The sequence below is a fragment of the Podarcis vaucheri genome (assembly GCF_965113315.1).
Source record: "Podarcis vaucheri genome assembly, chromosome: 2".
Classification (NCBI taxonomy): Eukaryota; Metazoa; Chordata; class Lepidosauria; order Squamata; family Lacertidae; genus Podarcis; species Podarcis vaucheri.
In genome coordinates, this window is record NC_138760.1 from 87,571,872 (window position 1) to 87,598,138 (window position 26,267).

Below are 26,267 nucleotides of genomic sequence, written 5' to 3' on the forward strand. Positions count from 1 at the left end.
GTCATACTTCATCTCGATTCTAGAGCAGTCTGCAAAGCTGCAGGGATATCACCAGAAAGATCAGTTTGCTTCAACCTAATATACAAAACAGATTGTGCACAGATCTCCACACCCCCTACCCCACCCCCTAGCAACATTGTGTAACCTAAGGGATTTTCCTGGCTTTAGAATACATACCACAATCTAGCCCTTTGCCTCAACACCCCACGATCCATAGCTGATAAATATTACTTATCATCCAATTGAAATGCAGCTAATTCTAGGCCAAAATCATCAGCTGTTTAGCCTTACATACCAATGTACCGCAAATGTTTAGGCCAGGAAGGGAAGAATTAAGCAGTATCAAATTTACACAGAAGAGGGAATTTTGGAAGGTAGAATGTACAGCAATTACAGGAGCTGGAATTAATCCAGCACACTGGGATTAACATTCTTACTGTAAAGGCAAGGACCAAGGGATTGTTAATGACCACATGTGGTCTTTATATCACCTCTGAAGGATAGCACCTCCTGTAATTCAAAGCCTACTGTCCAAAACATCATCACGGCTTCCCTATGGTATCTCTGGACAGGTTTACCAACCAAATACTAACCCAAACTGACCTCCCTTAGTTTGAGAAATGTAACAGGAATACAGCACAGGAAATGCAGCTCCGAGAAGAAAAGAACAGGTGGTGGAGAAATAACAGCTCTGCTGGGAATGTTTTGTGAAGTTACTTGCATGCTCTGCTGGCATTACAATGCCAGTGGTGGGCTAGAGAAGGGCCACTGAACTGAAATTGAATCCTGGCAAGATTGAGGTCCTGTAGGTGGAGCGGTTCCCAGGTCTGGGAATTAGGCTTTGAACTTATTCTGGATGGGGTTGGACTCCCTCTGAATCCATTGCTGTCTCGGGAGATCCCAGTGGCAAGAACACCCTTCACCAGCTTCAGCTGCTCCTGCACAGGGACAGCGCTGCTTCACCAACACACTGGTAAATTCCAGACTCAGCTACTGTGATATTTTCTGTATGGGGCTGCCCTTGATATAGGTCTGAAAGCTTCAGCTAGTGCAGGATACAGAGACAAGGTTAATGAGTGATGTACCTGGCCAGGGAAAGGTAACACTATTGTTGAAGGGACCACACTGGCTGCTTGTTTTGTTTTAAGCAAGCTTACCCAGACATTTAATTTTATTGTGTATTGTCAGGGAACTGCCATCGGAGCTAGAGGCGGAGGGAAGGCTCCAGAGGGATGCCGGAGAGGGTCCCAGTAGGGAGAGGGGCAGCCCATTTGCAGGGGAAGGAAATCAGTGTAACACCAGTGGAGAAGGGGGCAGATGGGGAAATCGGAGAGGAGGCTCCAAGACTCCTCACCGGAGACCAGCAGAGAGAGTACGGGTTGTCCGCTGCCCACACCCTCCCTGCGCAGAAGGCTTCTGCACAGGGAGACTAGGCGGAGACGAGGCGTCAAAGAACTTTTGTGCTGGAAGAAGTTCAAGAAACGCCCACTGACGGATTCTGCCAGCGACTGAGACAGTCACGATGCTGGAGGCTGTTCAGTCAGAAAGGGTTCAACCAGGTAACCTCGCCAGGAGTGGCGGCAACTTACGCATGAGCAACCCCTAAACCCATTACATGTATATATTTAAAAACTTGATTTTTATCTATATTTTGATAGTTTTATTATGCCTACTGTTTTTAAAGTCTCTTAGTTTTAATAGCACTGCTTTATATTATTTTATGTAAATAGATTCAGGGTTTTCATTAAGCAGTAGATAAACTTTGCTAAATAAATAAAATAACTACCTACATGTAAGTAAATATCTTACGTACCTTCAATGTTATACCTTGAAGTAGAATTGTTGCATCAACATTATTTTACAGGGAAACTAAAAAATAAGGGATATTTCCATGTCTTACTTTTGAAATACAATAGTTTATTATTTAAGAGGGAATATGCAAATAGATTCTTTTACAGTTATCAGAAGATGGTACAGTGGTAGCTTGGTTTAAGAACAGCCCTGTTTACAAACTATTCGGTTTACGAACTCCACAAAACCAGAAGTTTGCGAACTTTACCTCAGTCTAAGAATGGAAGCCAAACGGTGGAAGGGCACTGGCGGCGGGAGGCCTCATTAGAGAAAGCACACCTTGGTTTACGAATGGTTTCAGTTTAAGAACGGACTTCTGGAACAGATTAAGTTCGTAAACTGAGGTACCACTGTATTTGACAGCACTTGTATGTTGTATTTCTATTCACATGGCATTTGGCCTTTTCATAGAAAAGAAATTATTGGGCAATACTATGATAATGTCAGAAGTGTGGTCTTTGAACTCATTTGACACACTCTTGTGAAGGGTGAGTTATAAATGCGCAACAAGCACTTATTGTGGGAACAACTGAGGAACAAAAACAAACACAGTATACTAAACTTCGATAGAAATTTTCGCACCAACTTGTGAAAGTGTGAAAAAAGTGAAGCAATGTGCGAACGCAGAGATCTTTATTAGATCCTGTTGTGCTGTAGAAGATTGCATCTCTTAGTGGTTTGAGATGGAAATAGTGCAATATTGTTCAGACCGAGGTCAAATGTATTTAAGTCCTGGCACTTAATAAAAATGAAACAGGCTGATATTCAACTTTGCTGAGCACTTCTGTCACCCATTGGCTTCAATGGGATTCATGGGTTCTCAGCACTTCTGAAATTACTTTTCAATGAAAACACATTTCCTTTTTGAATATAGACTTGCATCTGTTTTCCTAAATTCACTTATACTCAATCTTTATAGACTTCCTCTGAGCTGTAAATCTATGTTACATGCTTTCTTCATTTGTTTGCTAGACAAACTGCCCTTGAGAGTTGTCCTGAATCTAAATTCTTCCACCGTTGGCCATAAAATATTTCATTGCCTCAAAGTAAGCAAAGGAGTGGGGGTAGGAAAAATGGGGTTTGCGGAAGAAATTGCCGCTTTTCAGTACAGATTGTCAAAAACAAGATGCGGAAATATAGAGAAGACAATTGGGAAGGTTAAGGGAAGTGGCCCCAGCTTTCAGCTGACAGATGGAAATGAGCACAAGAGGGAGTAGGGCTTTAAAAAAAGTTAGAGGAGACCTTTCATGAAGGAAAGTTTGCAGCTCTCAAGCAATATGTTCTGCTCGCTGATGACGCCAGATGTTTCCATTCCTGCTCTCCAGACACTGCATTCTTCTCTGCTTCATTTCTGCAGCTTGAATGGCTTTAGCTTTGCAATGCCAGTGTACCAACAGTAATATTATTACTAAGAGAATTAAACTGCATACTTTCATCCAATATGATGAACTGTTCCTTACTACATCTACCAGCATTTTCAAGACTGCTCATGAAATTTAGGGACTGTTCCCATGTTATGAACAGATGAATGCAGATTAACTTTATAGTTTATACTGGGGTGAACATTGACCACAAGATTTACTTCAGACCCTGCTTCAGCAAAGAGCAAGATTTGGTCCAAAGTGCTTCAGGGGCAGTCTGATTTGGCTTGTGGGTCTGACCCGGAATCTTGATTAAAACAAAAAACAAAGCTTTGTGCTTTCCTCATTCACTGTTATGGGGCAATAAAAAAGGCTATTGCCTTCCTTATTTTTGACAGAACTGAATGAAATTTGACAGCATCTTAGCCCCCCTTGAGTGGACAACTTCTGCCAAATTAAAAATAGGTTCAGGATTTTAAATACTAGATATGCTTAAGATTTTATTTTTTTATCTTGCAAAAAGGAACTGTCCCTGACGGTATATTTGCAGGCATGGTAGCCTCATCTGAGGGAACAAATTCTGACAAATTTCAGAAGGGTAGATGTAACTGCTTTTCTGCAAGAGAAACCTTTACAAGTATAGTGTTTTTAAAAAGGATTCACTTTATCTCCCTTTCTGTTTTATGGGTAATTTGTATGAAAACAGCATACACCCATCATAAAAGTGCCCTCAGGTAAGAAGCTTGCCACATTACAGGCAAAGAGGTCCTACAGCTTTTGTGCTAGGCAACCTTAAGATTGGTTTGGAGAGGACCATTTTGTTACAAAAAGAAGCTTCACAGAAAATAACCCTGAACATTTTCAGAAGGATGAGTGCAAGGGGTAAGGCGTTATGATGGACTGGGGAGGGAAAACAAGTGTGTTCTGCTCAGTTGGTATCACAAGTCACACAAACTAGGAGCAAAACTGATGGGTGGATGGGTGGACAGGAAGATTTGAAGGCCCAGCTTTTTCCAGGCAAACACTACTAGCAGAACTAGTAAAAGAGCACAAAAAGGCAAGAGCAAGGGGATAGCAGTCAGCTCTGTTTAGGGAAGCTTTTAATGTTTGATGTATTACAGTATTTTAATATTTTTCTGGAAGCCGGTCAGAGTGGCTGGAGAAGCCCAGCCAGATGGGCGGGGTATAAATAAATTATTATTATTATTATTATTATTATTATTATTATTATTATTATCTCTAAAAAACCTCCACAACCCCCGAGTTAGGAGTGGGGAACTTCTGGCCCACAAGACTCATTAGGCCTGGCACAAGTACCAATTTGGCCTGCAAAGCCATCTCTCCAAAACCATGGCCACCTGCCCCACACCTGGTATCACTGACTGACAGGCACTGGCCAAGCCTGCTAGGATGGACTGTGCTTAGGTGATCCTAGTGATGCCCTTCATTACGCAGCCAGTCCCTGATGAAAGCAGGGCTTCAAGCCTGAGCTGATGAGCTGACTAAAATTTGCTTCTATAACAGTCTGAAGTAACTGGAAAGGATGCCTATGAGAGCTGTGGAAATGGCCTCTTGAAATGAATTGGAAGGGGAGTGGATTTCACTACATTTATCCAGGGAGGGGAGAAATCCTCCAGCAGTATTTTGGGGAGGGGCTTGGCACCAGCAGTGACAGTAGCACCCTGTTGCAAGCCCTGCCTCAACCATTGGTGGCCAATATCCAGAGAAAATTATGTGAAGTGGCCTTCGCCTTCTCCCCCTTAAGACGGATGAGATAAAGAAAAATCTCAGAAACTTTCTCAGCTATGTTTTCTGAGAAATGCCAGCTCAACTCCACTGCAAACCTTTCCACAAAAACACCAAAAAAGGTCAAATGGGGGAGTTTTAATTTAATCACCAGCAAGCATTTTTAGCATGCAAGGCATTTTAGGACCTCTTCATCCTTTAGCTCCCTAACCATTTTGGGAAGTCACATTTTAATGATGAGGACAGGGGCTGAGAGATGCTGATACAAAATGTTCAGTGAATCTTAGACTGAGCTAGGACTGGAGCAAATGTTTCCCATTGTTAGATTCAAGCTTCTTTGTGCTCAACCACATCAGCTTTCCATATGCAAAAGTTAAGAATGAAAAAGGTATGTGCATGGCCCATCAGGCCCCAAATCCCACTCCTCACAACCTCAGCTGACTATGCAGTAGCTGAGTACTGCAGCTGATGCTTCTATGGACAGCTTAAAGCATGCAGCGCAGAGATAAAAGTGATTATTAAAAAACAATGCATATAGAGGGATTAAAGCTCAGTCATATTAAAGCTCACTCATAACTTCAGTACCTAGGGCTACAATGTTCTGTTCACTTACTTGGGAGTAAGGGCCACTGAACTCAATTGGACTTACTAGAGATATATAGGCTTGCTCTGAATGCAACATATAAAACATATCAAGGTGACATATAAAATCAAATGCAAAGAAAACTTAAACTTGGCTGTTTTGTCCTACAGGATTTGACTTAGATTACAGTTTGAATTTCTCTACTTTATGACTCAAAGCTGCTTGACTGAGCTGCCACGAAACTTTAATACATATTTTAACTGCTTGACAGTCTGAGCATAAGCAGAAGGCTTTTTAATGCCAAAAGGAGGCTTAAAATGCAATTACTTTTTAAAATATATATATTTAAAAATGGATCTATAAGTAGAGCTCCATAACAGCAGAAGCTGTAATTTTTTAACTGATTTTTAGAGGACAAAATACATAGCAGTTGAGGAAACAAATCTCTAATGGTTTGTTTATCTACCATCAAAGCACAGTTTCTATGTGAATTCCATTTATTTCAATGGGACACACATAGGTGACACTCTCAGTGAACTCCATATCATATCTACAGGTATCAAAGTGCCCTGTGCAGTATTATATTTGAGAATTGTTTCTCTAATCAGAAGCACAAAAACATGGTATATTAACTTGGTTCACAGTTCACAAAAGAGGTATTAAATATGCCTCCAGTACAATGCAAGGTGTTTTGGGTGTTTTTAAATTACCATGATGTTATACATAGACTATAACTGTACTTTTATGTGGTGGTATCAAGTTTTCATCAAGTATTCTTGATGAAGAAGACTTCTTGGGCTAAAAAGGAAACACAAAGTCCATGTAATACTAATACTGCACAAGTACAATTTCAAAAATCTTGACATTGCAAGAAACCGTTATGTCTTTTGGCTTTGGCTGTAATTCTTCATAGCTTACATTCCTGTTTTAAAACTTTGCTATATATAGGCAAATTAAAATTAACCATTGCTAGCTCTTGTACACATATAAAATATATTTTGTGTGTGTGTGTGTGAGTGTGTGAGAGAGAGAGAGAGAGAGAGAAAGAGAGAGAGAGAAAGAGAGAGTGATCTTCATTTTAACACTAGAAATTAGGAGACAACTCCTGTCCTGATTAATTAGCTCTGTCTCACTGCTCTGTTCTACCTGCCTTCCAGTTTAATTTTGAAATTGATGCAGTTGTGGTTTGTCATTTCACAGTTTGCCATTCTCATGCTTTTTCTCTTTCCTCTTATGCAGGTTGCCAATGCTGTTACATATGTGCTTTGATTAAAACATGGCCTCAACATTCATGTTCATGCAATTGCACTGTTGCATCAATTATCACTATCACATGTGTACATTGCTTACATCACTATACAAAAAGAAATATTGTTGCAATCACATCATGGTTCTTTTGCATGGTATTTAACCAATGTACAAATGCACTCATGCACATCTGTAACCTATATTGAAAAAGGACATGAACTGAAAACTGCAGCCAACTTTAAATGCACAGTAGTATGACCTAAGTCCAGAAACAAAATATAAACAAACAAAAATGACAAATGACTAACATAGCAGTGGCACTCCACAAACCAGATCAAGTAATCTGGAACTCATAAATCAACAGATAAATTAAAATGGGGAGAACTAATTGAAACCAAGGACTGCGTTCAAATGTTTAAAGGCAAATCTTTCTGCTTATGCTAGTGGCTCAAACCCCCATCCAAGAAACCTAACAGTCTAATTTTCACATCTGGGCAAATGTTTCCCTGCCACTCATCACACATCTAAGATGTAAAAAACAACAATAGCAAATGCATTTCTTAAAATACAATGACTGGAACATTCGCATGAAAACCCAAAGGCTTTTTCAGACAAAAGCAGCAGTTAGCTCCCTCCCCCAAGTCCAAGGAAGTGTTACCCCAAAGTCTAGGTGCAGAGTTGAAAATCTATACTTCCACTCATATTTCTCCTGGGCTGCAAGTGATATAAAATGCTCTATGAACTCCAGTTCTGAGGTGAGATAAGAGAATTCTCCCTGCAGGCAGGCAAACAGCGAAGAGGTCTATAGGAACAGCTTCTTCTCACAAACAGCCAACTCATAGTCGACAAGCAATTCTCATATCCCCAGGCTTTACAGCAAATATTCAAGCAACAACCAGATGTGGACCTGGGAGGCTCTGTAAAACAATCTTCGACTTTCCAACCTTTCCCCCTTCAGAAACTTGCGTGCGCACACACACACACACACACACACACACAGCTTATCCCCAGGACCATTCAGGGTTAGGGAAAGCAGTGCCAGTTTCTTCCTGTGTTGATGCACTGTCACTAGTGCTGCAAGCATAACTAGTGACTCTCAACATGTAAATAAGCTCCACCCTTCAATGCAGATTAAGTGTCCATGGAGTCAATTTTTCTGACAGTATCTGTTTCATATCACTAGGTGGCTGCAATTTGAGGCTTAACATTTCCTAAATATAAATGACTATATGTCTGTGTGTTCCTATATCTCTGAAAAACTCTAACAGAAGGGGAAAGAATAAAAGAAAATAGGAAACAATTATCACAATTAGAGTATTTTTTTATTTTAAAAAAAAACAGGTCTTGGCTGTTACAGCTTGCATCTTCATCCAAATCTTTTCTTTGGCTTTAGTTTCCTCCCCAAATGTTGCTTTGACTTTTCAGCTCAAACAAAACCAAAGTTCAAACTGAAACTTCGCCAAAACCAAAACTGTTTTTCCAGAATCAGGGTCAAACTATGCAAAACTCAGGAGTTCCTTTTGCAACTATAAATCAAGCCAGCCTTTCCAAGATGACTCATAAGCTGATTGGTATATCTGGCTTGAACTTCATTTATCACGGTTTGCTAAAGTTCTAGTCATATTCGCTTTTCACTTGAAATTGCATCACTTTTTCCCAGAAGAGACAAGTTCAAAGCCAAGGAGGTACTTAACTTTCCCTTCTGCTGATCTCAGTGTAAAGACAGTGCAGTCACTGAGATCGGGCATTCATGACCATAAGCAGTAAGAATCTCATGTGTGTTTCATTCCTTTCATATTTGCATGTTAAACAAAATGTTGGGAAGCAAGGTGAGGAAGGGCAAAGCTCATGTCAAGCTAGCAGGGCCAAATGCAAGTTCCTTTATGTGCTGTGTTTCATCACATCCTTAACTTTGGCAGAAAACAAATGCATGGACAAAGAGAAGGTTATAGCAAACTACATATGAAATGCTGGCTGTAGAAGCCCAGAAATAAAATTTTAAAATGGAAGAACAGTAGATTGGTCTGTGCAAAGAAGTCATGTCTTTGCTCTGCCCTGAATCTTCCGCTTCATGGGATGTCCATGTGTTCTAGTGTTAGTAAAGAGGGAGAAGAACTTATCTCTATCTACTTTCCCCATGCCATGCCTGATTTTATGAACTTCTATCATGTCACCTCTTACCGCTTTCTGAATTACTGATGCCAAGTATTCCAGAGAGGGGTAATTTTGCCTTTATGTTGGCAAACATCAATGCACTTCAATGACAGACATTTTTTCTCTACAGACCCATATTTCATATTATTTTGTTATTAAGAGAAATAGCTGTAGTTAATTTCACTAATTGTGGCACAAAATATAGAATCCAACAAACTTGTGTCCAGGAAGATTTTTTATAAAGCTTTGCCTTTCTAAGTCAAAGAGATATGATGAATATTAACTTAATCAAAGCAGCGGTGATGTAACCCATCTCACTGAAACCACCAAACTTTTGCCAAATAGTCTCCCCCCCCCCCCATAACTTTTCTACTTGGGTTAGAAGTCAGATGTTTCCAGACTTAACACACAGTCAGAAAGTGTATATTTCTACACTAAACCACAGTGTAGTTAGAACTTTAATCCTCAAACCTGAGCAAGAGTAAAAATCCCTGAAAAGTGATTAAATGGATAAACCAATAATTAAATCAGATCAAGAGAGGAGCATTTCACCTAAAAAAACCAGCACTGAAACCTTATGGCCGTTCAGATGTTCAGAAGTCAAACATCCAAGGATATTTTTCACCATCTGAACTTTTTCGAAATTGTGGCTTTCTAGTTTTTAACCAGGCTTCTTTCACAAAAAGCGTTACCAAAACAAAAACAAATCGAGCATAATGACATAGAGAAGCCGTGTGCTTCGTTTTCAGCATGTCTAATTGGCTTTGACAGCACACCAGTAATTTAGTGCACCAAAATCAACACGGTGTGCTACAACTGCCTGGTTACAGAGCGGACAAACCTGCACCTATAGCTTGATTTTGACAATGGAAGCATTTTCAACAGCCTTAAGGGCACTATCCTACACTGGCGCTCTGCTGAGGGGCTTTAGAATGTTGCAGAAACCCTGCTGTGCCTCCAGGATGTCAGCTGAGCCGCCAAGACAGCTCCATTGGTAGAATGGCTGGAACAGGAAGACGTTGTGGGCTAAGGAATGCTACAAGCCATGATGGATCTGCTCTGCCTACACAGTTGGAGAGAGCAATGCTTTGAATACCATTTTATGGGAACCACAGGAGGAGAGAGTGCTCTTGTGCTTGAGCCAGTGTGGTGTAGTGGTTAAGAGCGGCGGACTCGTAATCTGGTGAACCGGGTTCGCTTCCCCGCTCCTCCACATGCAGCTGCTGGGTGACCTTGGGCTAGTCACACTTCTTTGAAGTCTCTCAGCCCCACTCACCTCACAGAGTGTTTGTTGTGGGGGAGGAAGGGAAAGGAGATTGTTAGCCGCTTTGAGACTCCTGAAGGGGAGTGAAAGGGGGGATATCAAGTCCAAACTCTTCTTCGCTTTTTCTTCTTGAATCCTGCTTATGGGTTTCCCACTGTGAGAACAGGGTGCTGGACTAGAAGGGTCATTGGCCTGATCTTGTCCTTATGTGACACAAGGGAGAAGTACATTTAGAGAAGAGCCTGCATCCGTTCAAACCATGGTCACTTTCCTACCAACAGCACAGGAAATTTCTCTCCCATTGACATCAAAAGATGGGGGGATCACTATCCCAATACCAATATACAACCCACAGCATCATCACAACAGAGCATACAACATGTTACAACTCAGCACCAATAAAGGCACATCGCAAACAGAATATGAACCCTACACAGCAGCACAATAACCCAAATGTCAAGATGCACAGGACAGGGGTATCTCTCTCTAGTCTCTCGTCATACACTCAGAGCTGGCAAACAGGAATTCTCATGAAGGGAATTGAAGAGAAATAGCACTTTGCACAGAAAAGAAGCCCTCTGCACAAAACAGCCCTGCAGGAATGGCTCACCTGGTGGGTCAAGCCACATCAAAAGCTTCCTGACAGCAGTGTTGCTGCTGCTTTTGAGAAGGGGGGTGGGCAAAGTGAGGTCAGGGCTGTGCAAACACACTGCCAAAGCCCATCCTTGCTGCCACCTCACTCCTCCCCTTTCCTAGAATGGGGTTGAACCAGGGACCTAAAACATGTAATATGTAAACTGTTCCACCCAGCTAGAATCCCTCTTAGAGCCGCTGGGCTGGAGGCCTCATGATTTCATTTAATTGGACAAGACTATATAAACGAGAAGAAGAAAGCTGGGAAGGACTGTAGCTCAGTATTAGGTGCTTGCTATGCATGCAGAATGCTCCAGGTTCAATCCCCACCATCTCCAGATAAGGGAGTCGCTCCAGCCCCTTGATCACTTTTTGAGCTATATCTTTTCTACGGTGAGGTGGTCAAACCTGTACATAAAGTTCCAAGTGTGGCTGCATCATAGATTTGTAACATTGCGTTATAATACTGGCAGTTTAATTTTTAATCCCTTTCTTACTGAAACTAAACATGTAATCTGATTGTTAATTTTTACAGCTGTGGTACATAGGTCAACATCTTCATCAAATTATCCACTATGGCCCCAAGGTCTCATTTCTGGTCAGTCACTTCCACTTCAGACCCCTTTAGCACATATATGTGAGATGAGGGAGAAAAATTACCCCAGTTGCATCACTTTATACTTGCTTACACTGAATTGCATTTGCCATTCTGCTGCCCATTTACTTAGTTTGGGGAGATCCCTTGGAGCTCTATACTATCCCATGAACAATTTGGTGTCATTTGTAAGCTTGTCAACCATAACAGAGATTGTGTTAACCTTATTGTTTAATCCTGCACTGAACAGCCACCGAACAAAAACTGCTAATTTTCCATCTTACACATTGTATCCTAAAATTATAACTACTCTGTGTTCCCAAGGAGAACAAGATCGCTTTCATATTTGTGGTTTATTTCAGTATCTCCAGCATTCCTTTCTCCTGCCATCCTAGGCAATACCAGGAAACTTATCTACTAGCTCAAGGCTGCTACTGTAGATCTTTCTCCGGAGACAAAACAAAGAGAGCCTCAGCCAGTGATACAGAAGGCATCTGTCAGCATCTGCTCATTAGTGAGGTGCTTTATTGTCTGGTGTAATAAAAGTGGGTCTTATAAAACATTCTGGGTGGGGTTTGCTTAATGAACCCCGTCAGTGGCGGCCTGGCACAAGGGCTTCTACTTGTGTAATGGGGCTCCCCCCGGTCTCTTCCTCCCGCATCCCCCCAAATTGGCTCTGGAGTGGGGGGGGGGAGGTCAGGGGGAGGGGAGATTCCATGTGGTAAGCTGATATGCTATGTTTCAAATGTTTCCTTTTAGACCTTTGCTGCCACCTACATAACCGTGATTTTGAGGTATACGTTTTATTAGCTGTAGCTATGCTGAAAGTATTAAAACAAGTATCTGCCTGAGCTTTCCCTGTAATGTTTTAAATCACAAGCTGTGCTAAGGTGCAAGTACTGACAATTATCTCTGTCACATTTGCTGTCATCATCAATTGCGTATGAAAGCATGACTCCACTCTGTAAAAGCCCTGCTAGGACAAAATGATCTTGCCGAGTCAGACTCCTTGTCTACATAGCCTAGTACCATCTACCCTGATTAACACTGGCTTTCCAAGGGCTCAGCCCAAATGCCTTCCTAGACCTGCTAACTGAGTCAGGGGACGGAGCTGGCGGGATTATCTATGCAAAATCTGCTGCTACGCCATTGAGTTATGTGATGCATTGGGTCATAAAAATATTTTATGGGTTATGCATCACCAGTAGTTTTGCTGACAAAATTTGACCTAGTCCTGTGAGGGTGGAATACATGTACCAGCAGGCTGTAGGGTCAAAACACATACAAGCATACAGATGCAGCATGATTAATTATGGGCTGGATGAACACTGTAATATGGGGGGGGCGGGCAGAATACCACTTGTGTTTAGGGAGGGAGGGAAGGAAGAGGGAGAGAGAGAAAAATACTTACTTGGCCCAGTAGCAGCCAGCTAAGGTTAAACTACATCTACAAGAAGAGAAAGGGAGAGCTGGAAAGGAGACACCGTCCCCTCAATAGTGGAGCTTTGTGAATTTTTATAGTTGGCTAAGTTGACAGCAGCTGTTAGATTCCAATCAAACCAGAAACGAAGGAAAGAATGGGAATGTGTGGAAGAATACATGGCAAAACACGGTTCTAAAATCAAATTATTGATATGTACTAACTGTACTAACTGTCAGGGGACTGCCATCGGAACAGGGGAGGGAGTCAGGGGGGCTGTTGGAATACAGAGAGCCTCTGAAGCTCCTGAGAAGCAGTTCCTCTTCCAGTGGTGGGAAAGCCACACTTCCAGTAGAGAAGAGAGGGAAGGGGGCAGCCAAGTGAGGAAAGGGCTCGAGGATGCTGCTGAGAGCCCCAGCGCCTCATCTAGCCAGGCTGGGCAGGAGGGACGCATGCCCCTTCCATCAACCAACTTTCATAGAGGGGTCAAACACAAAGAGGGGAGGCAGAGGCTTGGGGTACCGAAGTTCTTATGCTGGGGGAGAAGCCGGAAGGGGCCACTCCTAAATTCTGCAAGTGACTGAGACAGACGTGAACTTGTTGATCTGCACTGTAAATAGTTTGCACAATAAAACCTGTAAAAGACAGGTCAGAGTCCTGCCTGGTTACTCACGAGCAATCACCAACAGCATCAGACACTAACAAGTAGGTACATATAGATTGTATAATGGATAATGTGGAATGTCTGATAAAATGAATAACGATATGTGTAATTGAATGTAACACTGTAAAATAAAAACATAAATAAACATTCAGAAAGGGAGAGCTGCTCTGCTGTGGGAGCTGCGCAACAGGCAATGGCAGATTGCTTTTTAAAACATACCCTGTAGTCTCCCTGGAATGGCTGAGCCTCATGGGGCCATGCAAAAGATTCAAGACGAAGGAGCTGAGATAAAACACATTAACAAGCACAATATATCTAACAATAATAAGATCATTTATAAAGCAATGTGTTAGTGGATAACCATTTGCCAGCTTACAAGCATAGAATATTTGGTTGGGGGCTAGATGGACTGTGATTTTCCCTTACATCTATTTTAATGATTTGATACAGCATTAAAAGGTCAGAGCTTACCTCACTTCTTAGAAGAATAAAACTGCAATATATTAATGGAAGTATAAGAGGCCTGGATCCCTCTGAGGGTACCATTTTAGACTACAAGAGAGTGAATCATATTTATGAGGAAGTGACAAAAATCACAGTAAGTTTTAAAATGTGTATTCTGCTAGTCTCTGTCAAAATAATTATGCTTTTTGGGATTTTGATGAGGACTTGAAAGGAATGATTAGTTCTAATGAGATGAGATTAATTGATGGCAATATTCAGTTTGTTTCATTATTTGAGTTATAGATTTTAGTTGCTTTAAAAAAGTCTTTGGAATTTTCTTTGAAAAAATAATTTAAATCTCATACTTTTATATGGTTCAGTTTGCTGATTTTATTACTATTAACATGATGCTAGCTGTTTTGGAAAAAGAGTGGCAAAATATGATGTACAGATGGAAATATATATCTCATCATACATAGAGTTTGCAAAAGAGAAAAACAAAACTCCCACAGGAAATCCTTTCCATTAAAATGTACAACTTTACTGAAAACTGTGAAATTTGCAATTTTGAAATTAATCCATGAAAACCATAGAAGCTGGCTGTAAACTCTGTAAAAAGTAAACCTTAGCATATAAAATACATTTATCTAGAATGGACTGAGATCCACTTCTTTATAAGACACAAGTGATTGATTGCTATTTTTAAGAGTGCTAAATTTCTGTCTAAATTATTGCCTTTGACACTGATTATTATTTATATAATCTTGGGTGTTTAAATTTATAACTAGTAAGATATTAGACAAGCTATAAATCAAACCGAACAGTAGAGAAATGAACTTCTTTTAGCTTTTTACATTAGGCTGTGATGTGCTGAAATGCTAACATCTTATTATAAGATTATTATATAAGGTTATTGATGTAGAGTTGACATGCGACTTGATTTGCAGATGCCCTGCTCACTAACCTTTTGCAACTATATCTCAGTGTAAACCTGTGGTAATTATTGCTGGATAGGGAGAGTTGGTTTAACTGAACTACTTCTTTTGATGCATGTTGAATGTGATTGCCCCCTAGAGATTACAAGAGTCCCACATGTGTGAGTTATTACATAAACATTGAGGGGAGGGGAGGGAAGAAAGGTGTATCTTACGAAAAATTCCTGTGGGTTTTGTTGCAGGTTTTTCCTAAGAACCGTAATTCTTACAGTGTCTATTCATACACATGTTTAAAAATATCCAGCCTAGCATTTAAGAAAAGATACAGAGGTATACCGTATTTTTCGCTCTATAACATGCACCAGACCATAACACGCACGTAGTTTTTAGAGGAGGAAAACAAGGAAAAAAATATTCTAAACGAAATAGTGGATATATGATTTTTGTGGTTCATGCTGTGGCCACAGACATGTGATCTGACAGTGAGTTTGGAGTAGCCCAATGCAAAAATCCTGAGGATCCATGTGGATCCATGCTTTGTAACCACGGAGGAGGGAAGGAAGGGGAACCATGGATCCTCTGCTCACGACTGTAGCAGATCCCCCCTGCCACCCGCAGGCATTCGCTCCATAACACGCACAGACATTTCCCCTTACTTTCTAGGAGGAAAAAAGTGAGTGTTATGGTGCAAAAAATACGGTAATTCCTAAATGGAGGCAGTGCCGGATTTACGTATAAGCTAAACAAGCTGTAGCTTAGGGCCCCACTCTCTTGGGGGCCCCAAAATAATTTAAAGGGGGAAAAGTCCTGGATGTACATTTCCAAAATATAAGATAAAAACCAAATAAAATAAAACCTACATACAGCAACAGTGTTTTGTGTTGTGCAGGCTCCTATTTGTTATGTGTAAATGGCTTTAGATGCCTATTAGGTCCATAAATTAGCATATAGCATATGTTCAACACAAAAAACAGTGACAATTTGTTGTTGACAAAGGACAGCTGGACCTATAAAGGGCTCCATTACCTTCAGTAGCTTAAGGCCTCATCAAACCTAAATCTGGCCCTGAATGGAGGTGAGTGCTGCTTAGCAAATTGTGTAGATGTATTTTCCTCAATGGTTAGGAATCATAAAATGTAAAATGTCATAGCTCTTTCTTAACATAGCCTGCGTATCCTTGAGTGTGCCTTTTCCACAATCTCTCTAGTTATGCAGAGCACTCTTTGGAAGGATGGGGGAATCTTCATGCTATTGTTGGGCTACAGCTCCCTTGTGCGGAGTGATGGGGCTGGGGCTGATGGTAGTTGTAGTCCAACCAGGAATATGAAACAACAGTAACAACAAACAGTATTATTGATGATCGCTCTCTGTCTCCAAAACTCTCTTTCTCCTGGTTCGCCAACACTTGAGCATTTGTAGAGACACTCCAGCAAAGGAGTTGAGCTTCAGACCCTACATCTCTATTTTTAGAAGTCAGTTGTGCTCTGCAGCTCTGGGACACAGGAGCTGTCCATGGTCCAGTAGATCCTGTTTCTGGCCAAGAAACTATCCCTGCTCATTTCCTGAAGCTGCTCCCCAGCAGTCTGCTTCATGACTGTTCTACTGACTCTTGGCCACTTCCATATTGCCTCAGGGGGCTTTTCCTGGAACTTGCGTGATCTAAACAGTCATGACAAAAAAACCGACTTGCTGGAAGAGTTTGGGCACTTGTGAAATAGCTTCTACTCTGAAATATCGCAATGGAGGTTGTTTAAATAATGCCTGTAAACTGTCCAATTTTGCTATAGGTTGTTGGTGGTGTTTTCTCCAGAAACAAAGGAACTGTTTTTCAACAGACATGCAAATTATAAGCATAGGCCCCGGAGGACATAATTTTAACAAATATATAAATCAAACAGTGCACAAAGTGCCCCCTTCACCACCAGAAGACTTGCAATGGCAGGTTATGGATGTTGGAGAAATCTGATGGGAACAGAAATGAGTGTGGAAATTGCAGCTGTCCATATATTCACTTGTAATCAGGACCAGAATTACATGACCAGATTATATCAGGAATAATCTTTCATAAGATTCTAGCCATGTGGTGCTCAGCACTGAGATTGGAAATAATCCTTTGGCTGCTCTTTGATAGTCAATTATCAAACACATTATGAAAACTTTCAAAGAGCAGGCAGCATTTACATAGACTTTGATATCAAAAGGTGGCAACAGAGGCTTTCCCCTGATCTTACTATTGTGTTCCCACAGCACTAAGATCAGACATAAGTTTCTGTCTGCTTTTTAAATGCCAGGAGGCAGAAAAAGCTTTTTCCTGCTCTGTCCACAGCATTAATATAGGAGATACGTTTTTGCTGCTGCCTTTTACCATCAAAGAGCAAGCAGAGGCTTATCTTTGATCTGAGGAGCAGATTGCTGAAAACATGAATACCACCAGCAAAAAATAATTTAAATATATTAGTAGCAGGAGGTTGGTTGCCATGCCTGAATTCATACAAAAGAATTTCAACTTTTGAAGATTCAATCACATCTGAACCGTTCAAATCTAAATATGAATCAAATCCCAAAATATGCCACTGATACACAAAACTCATCAACTTACGTTCCTGGAGTAAATTATCAGTACTGTAGTTCACTCTTCCTCTGAAATCACTGAAATCTGTCACTTCCATAAAATATTGGCAGAGGTTCATTGCTAATGGACTGTATCCCAAGTTTAATGGAACCTCTGCTGGCCAGGTAATGACCACCCATAGTAAAAATCAGAAATTAATATTCAACTCAGATAGCCTCACATATGTAGGTTATCCAATTTTGCAGTCTTAAAACAAACTAGTTCTTACTGTCTAAGTTTGCAATTGTGCTAATAAGTTTTTAAATCTTTTGCTAAATCAGTTTGCTTTTCTAAATAAAACTTCAGAGCAATAAAACTTGTGAACAGAATGCAATAAGAATGAATATGTTAAGGCTAATTCATACGTTATTCTTGTTCTTATTCTTACAAAGAAAAGATATAAAGCTACACTTAAATGCTTAACCACATGGAGATGACTAACATTAGAATGCATCTACTGGCAAAGAGAGAGAGAGAGAGAGAGAGAGAGAGAGAGAGAGAGATCATTGAAGTGTGTGAAATTAATAACACACTATACATTTTGCTGAAAGGTGGACATTTTTGAGGTTGAACTTATTAGTTACACTTCCTATCCTGGCAAAATCCATCTATAATTAGAGAAGCAGAAAAATGGCAAGAGAAGTACCCATGAACAAATCTCCAAAACTCACATAGTTGCATGATATTCTCTGCTGGCTGCTCTTTGTTTTTTGTTTCACGCCTTTTGCTTTGTAAAGATACTAATGTTTAATACACTGAGCACACATAACCACTTGAAAAGAAGAAACCTTATTATCCCCAGGAAACCTACCAATTGAAAATGGACACACGTAAGATAAAATTCTGTTTTTAGGCAATGAATTAAAAAGAAAACAAGCATAAAATATTGGTTCTTACATTTCTTCATATATTAGTTCATTAATTTCACAGACTCAAGAAAAGGCGATGGGGGGTAAGAGAGAGAAACAGAGAGAAGACAAGCCAAAAATGACAACTCTTGTCTTTTTTTGATTCAAAATGAGGTTGCTTTTCCAAAAAGAGTTTGCTAAAGACTAGGAAAGTGTTTCAGATTTAAGAGATTTATACCGAGTGCTGTTGTGTGATCTCTGTAATACTAAATCTAATATTTATTGGTAGTGATAAATCAGAGTTGCACACAATACTTTAAATACTAGAGCACACATTTTGTAAGGAGTAATCACATCTCAACGACTCCACATGACAGCTTTCCACTGCCATCACTATAACATGACTAAAGGCCTGTTTGGATGTTCATACTCAAACATTCTCCATTGTGTGAGGGAAAGACCAAGCCTTCTCTCACTTCTCCTGCCAGACCCATCCCACACTGTTCACAAGTTGGTGGCCTGGAACAGGGAGCCTGCTTTATGTGCCTGGCCTCCCAATGTGATGTACAGCCCTGATAATGCAAGGTTCTACAGAAGTATGTTGCCAATAGTCAAGCATTAGCTGAGAGCCTCGGGGACTAAGAAGGGCCCTTCACCAGTCAAACTCAGCTATGCCACCATTCCCAGGTGGCATTTTACCTGTGGATGGGCACCAGTGCCACTTTTGAATGGGAGCACCACTCAGTTCCCATCTGCTGTTACTGACCGCCATCTCAATTTACCCAAAATGCAATGCTCTAGACTAAATCTCTAGCTTTCAAAGATTTATAGGCTCAGCAGAACTTTATACAATAAAATTTTTATCCAACATAGCAACAAGATGGCAAGACCACAGTTATTCCCCTTTCTGTGACAGAATGGCCCTGTTAAAGCTTGCCACTTCTACTCATTAACTTCTTTTAATTGTGAGGTGAATACAGACTTATGAGTGTAGGTGAAGCTTTTTGCATACTGCTCCCTCAAATCTTATTTGCACAGGAAGGAAAACTGAAAAGGCAGGAAGAATGAAAGGGACACATCCTCACCAGAGCTTCTTCTTAGTCTGAGCAATTCATCTTACGAGTAAACACTCTGCTTACACTTCTGCTCCCCTTTCCTGTCTCCTGTCTTGGATTGTGACCTCTCTCTGACTTTTAAATATAATCCTATTTCTGGCTCATCTCTTTGCTCCTCAGCAACTCAAACTTCTGCCTTGTTCTAACTAGCTTCCTGACTCCTGATCTGCCTTCTCTGGAACTTAAACTTGTCTGTTTCAAACTGTGTCTTCATCGTCCTCCCATCTCTGCAGAACACCCATGCCGAGCTAAGGCCTGAATGAATGCTCACTTAATGACAGGTGCATGTCTTTTCTCTCCCTCACATGACAACCTGCACTGGGAAAAACCTCCTCATTTACACAACCTATAAAGGTACAAGGACACTGCCCTCATTTCCACCTGGCCATTCTTTGGTATCATGCAGCTGTTACAGCAGTATGAAGTAAATTAATTAGACTGATAGAAACAGATGAAGGATCTGTCCTTTATTTTGCACAACAGCTGCAACTGAGGGACGAATTCACAGGCACAGCTTGTTCTCCTGAGCAGATAAAACTAGGTAACAAAAGATGCAGAGGCAAAACAGGTGATCAGCAGCCTCACATATTTTATATATACGTAGCTGAATTGTGCAACACTGAAGTGTAGGTAAGGAGGCCATACTGAGGGAGGGAGTTTCTTCATCTCTTCTGCCTTTTCTCTCCCCCACCATGTTTCGTTGGTCCCCACATGTAAAATTCCTATTGCCCCTTTTCTTTTGTATTCAGATTAAAATAATACTTTCAGTTCTTATGGAAGGTCCCTTGGAAAATATGAATGCAGCACAGAAGGACAGCCAGAATATGCAAGCAGCCTATAGCAGTTAGTTTTGCTATCTACTAAAAATGCTATAGCAGCATTTTTTGATATACAATGGAATACAACTATATTCACCTAAACAAAATCAAATTTCATTTTTTCTTCTCATCATTTCTAACCAGTAGATTTGCCTCAAGTAATTATATAAGGTACCATTCACAACTGAGTAAGTCATACCCCAAATAACAACAACCACCTTCTACAAATATCCAGACTGCACTAGTCATTATAAGAAAGGTTTCCCTGATTTACACCATAATGTGCTTCTTCGCAACACGTCAATTGAATGTTGTCTTTCTGCACCACCTTTCCAGATCTTTGTCCATTAAGAAAAAGGACTTTCAGTATTCCATCAGAAATCAGGTTTGGAGCACATTTACTTGTTTATTTTTTTGCAACAGAACACTTCCAGAATATTTAGACAAATTAAAGCAACTCACCTGCAAATGCTGAGAGTTGTCTGTCATATTATCTTCACGTCTACGAACTTCTTCTAGCAACTGGGCATTCTTCTTCTTTTCCATTTGTTGATTGTGCTTCAGGTTTGCCACCTTCTTGTTTTGGTCCTTCATATGTCTAAGAATTGTATGCATAGGCCTGTTAATTCTAAAGGTCCAATTGACAGTTTTGCAGTGCAAATGTATAAATAATGGCACACGTCATTTGCATATTTGGTGCAGTTATCTAGCACATAAACTATACTGAACAGATGATAACTGAAACAATAAGCAGGTTGCACATGAAATGTCACTCTAGATGAAAACAAGCTTACGAGTATCTCTGTTTCTTTAAATTGATGCCGGTAGGGGTATGATATAAGATGAACGCATGAGGTGATTTTTTAAAAACAAAAACGTGTCACTGTTTCTTTCAGTCAGGGGTGCTGTGAGACTGCTTGCACAGTGCCTTTCCCTCCCCTCCCTCCAAAAATCCAAAAACATCCTCATCTCTCTGCCTTCAGGGGCATTTCCCCCCTAAACAGACACTGTGACATCTCATTACTGGAATAATGTTCTCAGGACTATGCTGCAAATCCAAACCAGCTTTTCTATTTGCCTTTGTGCTTTGGGTGAGGTGGGCAACTGTGCTGTAGACTTGTTCTCAGAAGAATGAACTTGTTAATGAAATTTGCTGTTCCCTTTTAAAACTGCTTACTGATGTATTTCACAGACAAATTTCTCTTGCTAAATGAAAAAAAGCAATTCTGAAGATAAATGCTAACATATTTAAAACAAACCAAATTCATGCCAAACATTACCAGAATAACACTGTTAATAGAATTAAATGTGTTGTTCCTTTGCAATTTTAAACTGTAAAACTTATATTCTTCAACAAAGAAAAGCAATTGTTTGAAGTTATACGGCCAGCCATTGTCATGAAAGTCTGAAAAACTAATCTTAGGACAGAGTTACTACCTGCTTGGGTTCTTAGATATTAATTTATTTGACTTTCTCATGATTCTGAGGAATTTCCTTCTTCTTATCTATATAATAATAGTCATGTGCAAATTCCAAATGAGATCTACACACTAATCCTTTTTTGGCAAACTGAAAGGATATTTTCTAATGCCCATATGATCACTGGAAATTTTCCAGTATCTTCTGCACTAGACACTGTAATAAGAAAATACTTAAGTTGCAATGCACATTGAGCTGATGTAGCAACTGATCCATCTTCTCATAATCTCAAAATGGGACCTAGATACTTACCATTTGCACTTAAAACCTTTTCTATGAACATCCACTAAATAGGAGCTTTATTATGTCTTAACATTGTTTTCATTGGAAAGCACTATCACATGGCAAAGTTTCACAGAACAGTCATCCAGGCACCAGTGTTATATGAAAGCAAATGAGGAATCTACACTCTACCCTAAATTCTAGGGTAAAAGCTAGTAACAATTCAGATTATATAATTAAAACACAGTATCTGACCAGGAAACCAGTTACTACTCCATATCTACAATTATTTTTCAAGCTCTTAAAACAAGAGCTAGCAATTCATATTTTCTTACCATAGGAAAATTTGAGTTAGAGTCTTCTTTATTCAGAAAAAAGAGTGTGACCAAAGGAAAGGCCACATACGGTAATATCATGATTAATTACTTTGTGTTTCCTCCTGTGCATTCATTTACATAATTTTTAAAATCTCTCCCCTTTGGCATTTCCAAGCCTTCCTCTTTACTGCAAGAGTCTCTAAATTATTATTATTATTAATAAATTTTATTTATATCCCGCCCTCCCCAGCCGGGAGCCAGTGCAGCTGGTATAGCACCGGGTGAATGTGATCTCGCAGCGAAGACCTCGTAAGGAGTCTCGTTGCAGCATTCTGCACCCGCTGGAGTTTCTGGGTCAGTCTCAAGGGCAGCCCCACGTAGAGCGAGTTACAATAATCCAGTCTGGAGGTGACCGTCGCGTGGATCACAGTGGCTAGGTCAGGGCGAGAGAGGTAAGGAGCCAACTGCTTAGCTTGGCGGAGATGAAAAAATGCCGCCTTTGTTATAGCTGCAATCTGCGCCTCCATGGAAAGGGAGATGTCGAAGATTACACCCAAACTCTTAACGGACGGTGCTGGCATTAACTGTGCCCCCGCAAGAGATGAGAGTTGCCCCCTCCCATCCCATATCGCCCCGTCCCAGCCAGAGGACCTCTGTCTTCGAAGGATTTAACTTCAACCGGCTCCATGTAACCATCCAGCCACAGCTTCCAAACATCTGATCAGTGTGTCTGGGGCCGAATCCTAAACTTCAGTAAGGTGGTCATTTCATGTGGCCTTCAGATCATGCCCTGGGGCATAAGTAACCCAGTTTGGTAAGTAAGACCATATAATGAGTTGCAAATGAAGTGTGCACAGTTCCTGACCTTCAGGTCAATGGAGTCCAATGCACAGATTGTCCCAGTTTAATCATCACCTCTTCACAAAATATCTAACTGTGAAGCACTCTGGGTTGCTGAATATTAGCTGAAGTGAGTTGTAAGAATCTATTTCTGTCCTCAGCACACATTACAAAATACCAAGGTTTTTGTCAGCACCTGTTATTCTTTATTGCTGCAGCAGGCCCCACCATTGTCCCTAAGGCCCCCTTGACTGGTGTTTCAGTCAGTACTGTTGTAGCACCGAGGTGCTCTGGAGCACTGCAGGACATTTAAATAGCTGCTAAACACCATCATGGTGATCACTGTAGCAGCACGGCTCATGGGGGACACAGATCTAGATGGAGGCTCACTAGAGATCTCAATGCCAAGGATCCCTTTGAACCTGGAGTTTGGCCCTGTAAACTACAGTAGAGATAAACACTTCAACATATACTAACATGGTCATGTATTTTAGGGTCGCCATATCTTTAAAAAGTGAAAATATGGACACAAAAGAATTTTTGAGCTATTTTTAATGAAATTCGCCAAAATCTACACTTCTGACATGGGTTGTCATACGTCCAGATTTTCCTGGACATTTCAGCATTTTCCACCCAGATGCTGTTTGCAAGGGCCAAATACTGGCTATATTCAGGAATTCTGGACATATGTCAACCCTATGTATTTGCCTTCTAAAGGACTACCTGTTGTGTTTTAATCGTAGACAATATAACCAAGATAGCTAATTATTTGAGGAACATAGCAAATTCAATAACTCAATTTATGCCTATGAGGGAGCACTCAGAAGTCTACTTCATCATGAACACATGTAAACTGATGGAAATATTTGCTAACACAGAAAATAAATGGATAACCATGCTCCCCAAGCTTAACTTAATTTCATAACTGTTCTTTCGTTAACATGCAGGCATTGTGCAGATCTTGCTTAATATTTATGCTGAACATGTTGCTAGCCCATTCAGCTTGATTAGCTATAATTTAGAATATTCCCTGATGTGTTTTCTTAATCAGAAGGGCAGCATGCTGTTTTAATAGAAATGGAAACTAGCATGATGCAAATGCTGTTCAGTAGGAAGGCCACCAGAAAGTACAATAGGCCTACATTTTTAGGATACCCTGGACAGCAATTTGTTAAGCTATCAGAGAACTTGATATGGGTGAAGTAATGCTGTAAGAATGCTATGTTTTCACCAGGGGAGATTCAGAGTAGAAGGTGAGAACTTAACAGCTTCATACTTTTTAAAGAAAGCAGTATTTACTAAAATGGGAAGAGAACTAAGAAGCATAATAAGGCATCATTCTGGAGTACAGGACTATGAACCAAAAGCAACAACTGTGCAGTGCAATTTCCCCATTCATTTCCTTTTTTGAAACCCTCAGCCCCAAAGTGACTGCTCTCTGAGCAAACTGTTAAGATTTAATGTATCCTGCTAGAATATTACTGGCATACAGCACTGTTGAAAAATGTTGTACTTCTGAGCTTCAGTGTGCTATGACAACAAGAATCTGGCTCATCTTCAGTAATTTTTAAGACACTCATTGAATCACAGATTTATGAAAGATGCAAAGTAGGTCAAGATAAAGGAAGGATGGTATTCATTAGCCAAAGTATATAAATAAGGATAAGAACTATAAAAAGATTAAATAGACAGACAAGTATAAACATGGAAAAGATAAAGCCAAATAAACCAATAAATTGGGAAGTAGAGAAGCTGTGTAGGCTCTTCGCCATGTGTTATGTTGGTATGGTTATTCTGTTAACACTAGGACAAATGGGTGGAATAACCTCATCTAAGCATCACTTACTGCTATAGTCTTAGGTCAGTGTCTACCATAAACCGGGGGGGGGGGGAGGCCTGAGTTTGCCAACATACTGAAAGCTTTTGTAGAAATGTAAAAGCACAAAAAAACAGCCAGTAAAACTTACTACCTTGCTGTTGTTAAAAGAAAACAATTATTCAAAGCTGGCTAGAAACTGGAGTTTAAAAAAATAATAATCAAACACAGACACAGCCCTGACCAGAAGCTAGAATGAGGGTGGGGTTTTCATTTTCATTACATGCTTAAATTATCATCATAAAAACACACTCGGATGTGCCCCAATCCACTCAGGCCTGCAGCCTAAATATTCACTTCTTTCAGAAATCCCTTTGTGATTCTAGCCCATGGGGAGGCAAACTAAGGCCCAGATCCAGCCCAATCGCCTTCTGAATCCGGCCCACTGGACAGTCCGGGAATCAGTGTGTTTTTACATGAGTAGAATGTGTGCTTTTATATAAAATGCATCTCTGGGTTATTTGTGGGGCATAGGAATTCAATCATTATTATTTTTTTCAAAATATAGTCCAGCCCCCACAAGGTCTGAGGGACAGTGGACCGGCCGCCTGCTGAAAAAGTTTTCTGACCCCTGTTCTAGCCACTACATCTCCCTCCCCTCCCATTTTTTCCGCAACAGTCAGTATTCCACACTCATAAGCATGCTCAATCTACACTGGGCTGTTCTGGGGGTTTCAAGACCTTGTGCTCTACATTCATTGACCTTGGCACTAAGAGGCATGGGCAATGTCCCCTGAATTAAAATACAAATGTTTTCTAAAAAGTATCCACATCCAATTTGGAATGATCAGAAGGTACTGTGAGGTACAACACAGACCCCTATACGCTTGGATAATGTTAATTTTCTCTTCATTTCTAGCTGCTTCGTTGCTTTGCAGCTGATGTTAACAGAAATCCAAGCCACTATGTTAAGTTCCCAACTTTAATTAGGTACCTTACTATGCTTGCCGAAAGCTAAGTGATTTCAGCCAAAAATAAGTAGTATTTCATAGTCAAAGTAGCATTTATCCATCTTGAAAAGTTAAAAAATTATTTGCTTTAAAAAAACACATCTCCCAAATGCAGATATGCAAGACTCCTACACAAGGAAGAAGCAGAATTTATAATAGCTCCCTAAAGAATACTTTGCTTCCAATACTTTTCATCACATTAAACATTATTATGGTGGGACCAAGAGCCAGTTACCAAAATCTAGAAGTATGCCAGAAATCTTTGCATCTCACTGCCAATTTCATAACAGAAA

The 26,267-nt window shown here is 40.4% G+C and overlaps 1 protein-coding gene across 11 annotated transcripts in view; it reads right to left on the reverse strand.

Annotated features, from left to right (window-relative positions):
• ERC2 (ELKS/RAB6-interacting/CAST family member 2) overlaps nucleotides 1-26,267 on the reverse strand; it is a 529,811-nt gene that overhangs the window by 237,380 nt on the left and 266,164 nt on the right. For all 11 annotated transcript variants that reach the window (XR_014216005.1, XR_014216006.1, XR_014216007.1 and 8 more), the window contains one exon: nucleotides 20,753-20,888. Coding sequence is in view for 3 of the 11 variants with exons in the window: in XM_082209373.1 (XP_082065499.1) it covers nucleotides 20,753-20,888 (136 nt within the window). In the remaining 8 variants the exon portion in view is untranslated. The remainder of the gene's footprint in view (nucleotides 1-20,752; nucleotides 20,889-26,267) is intronic.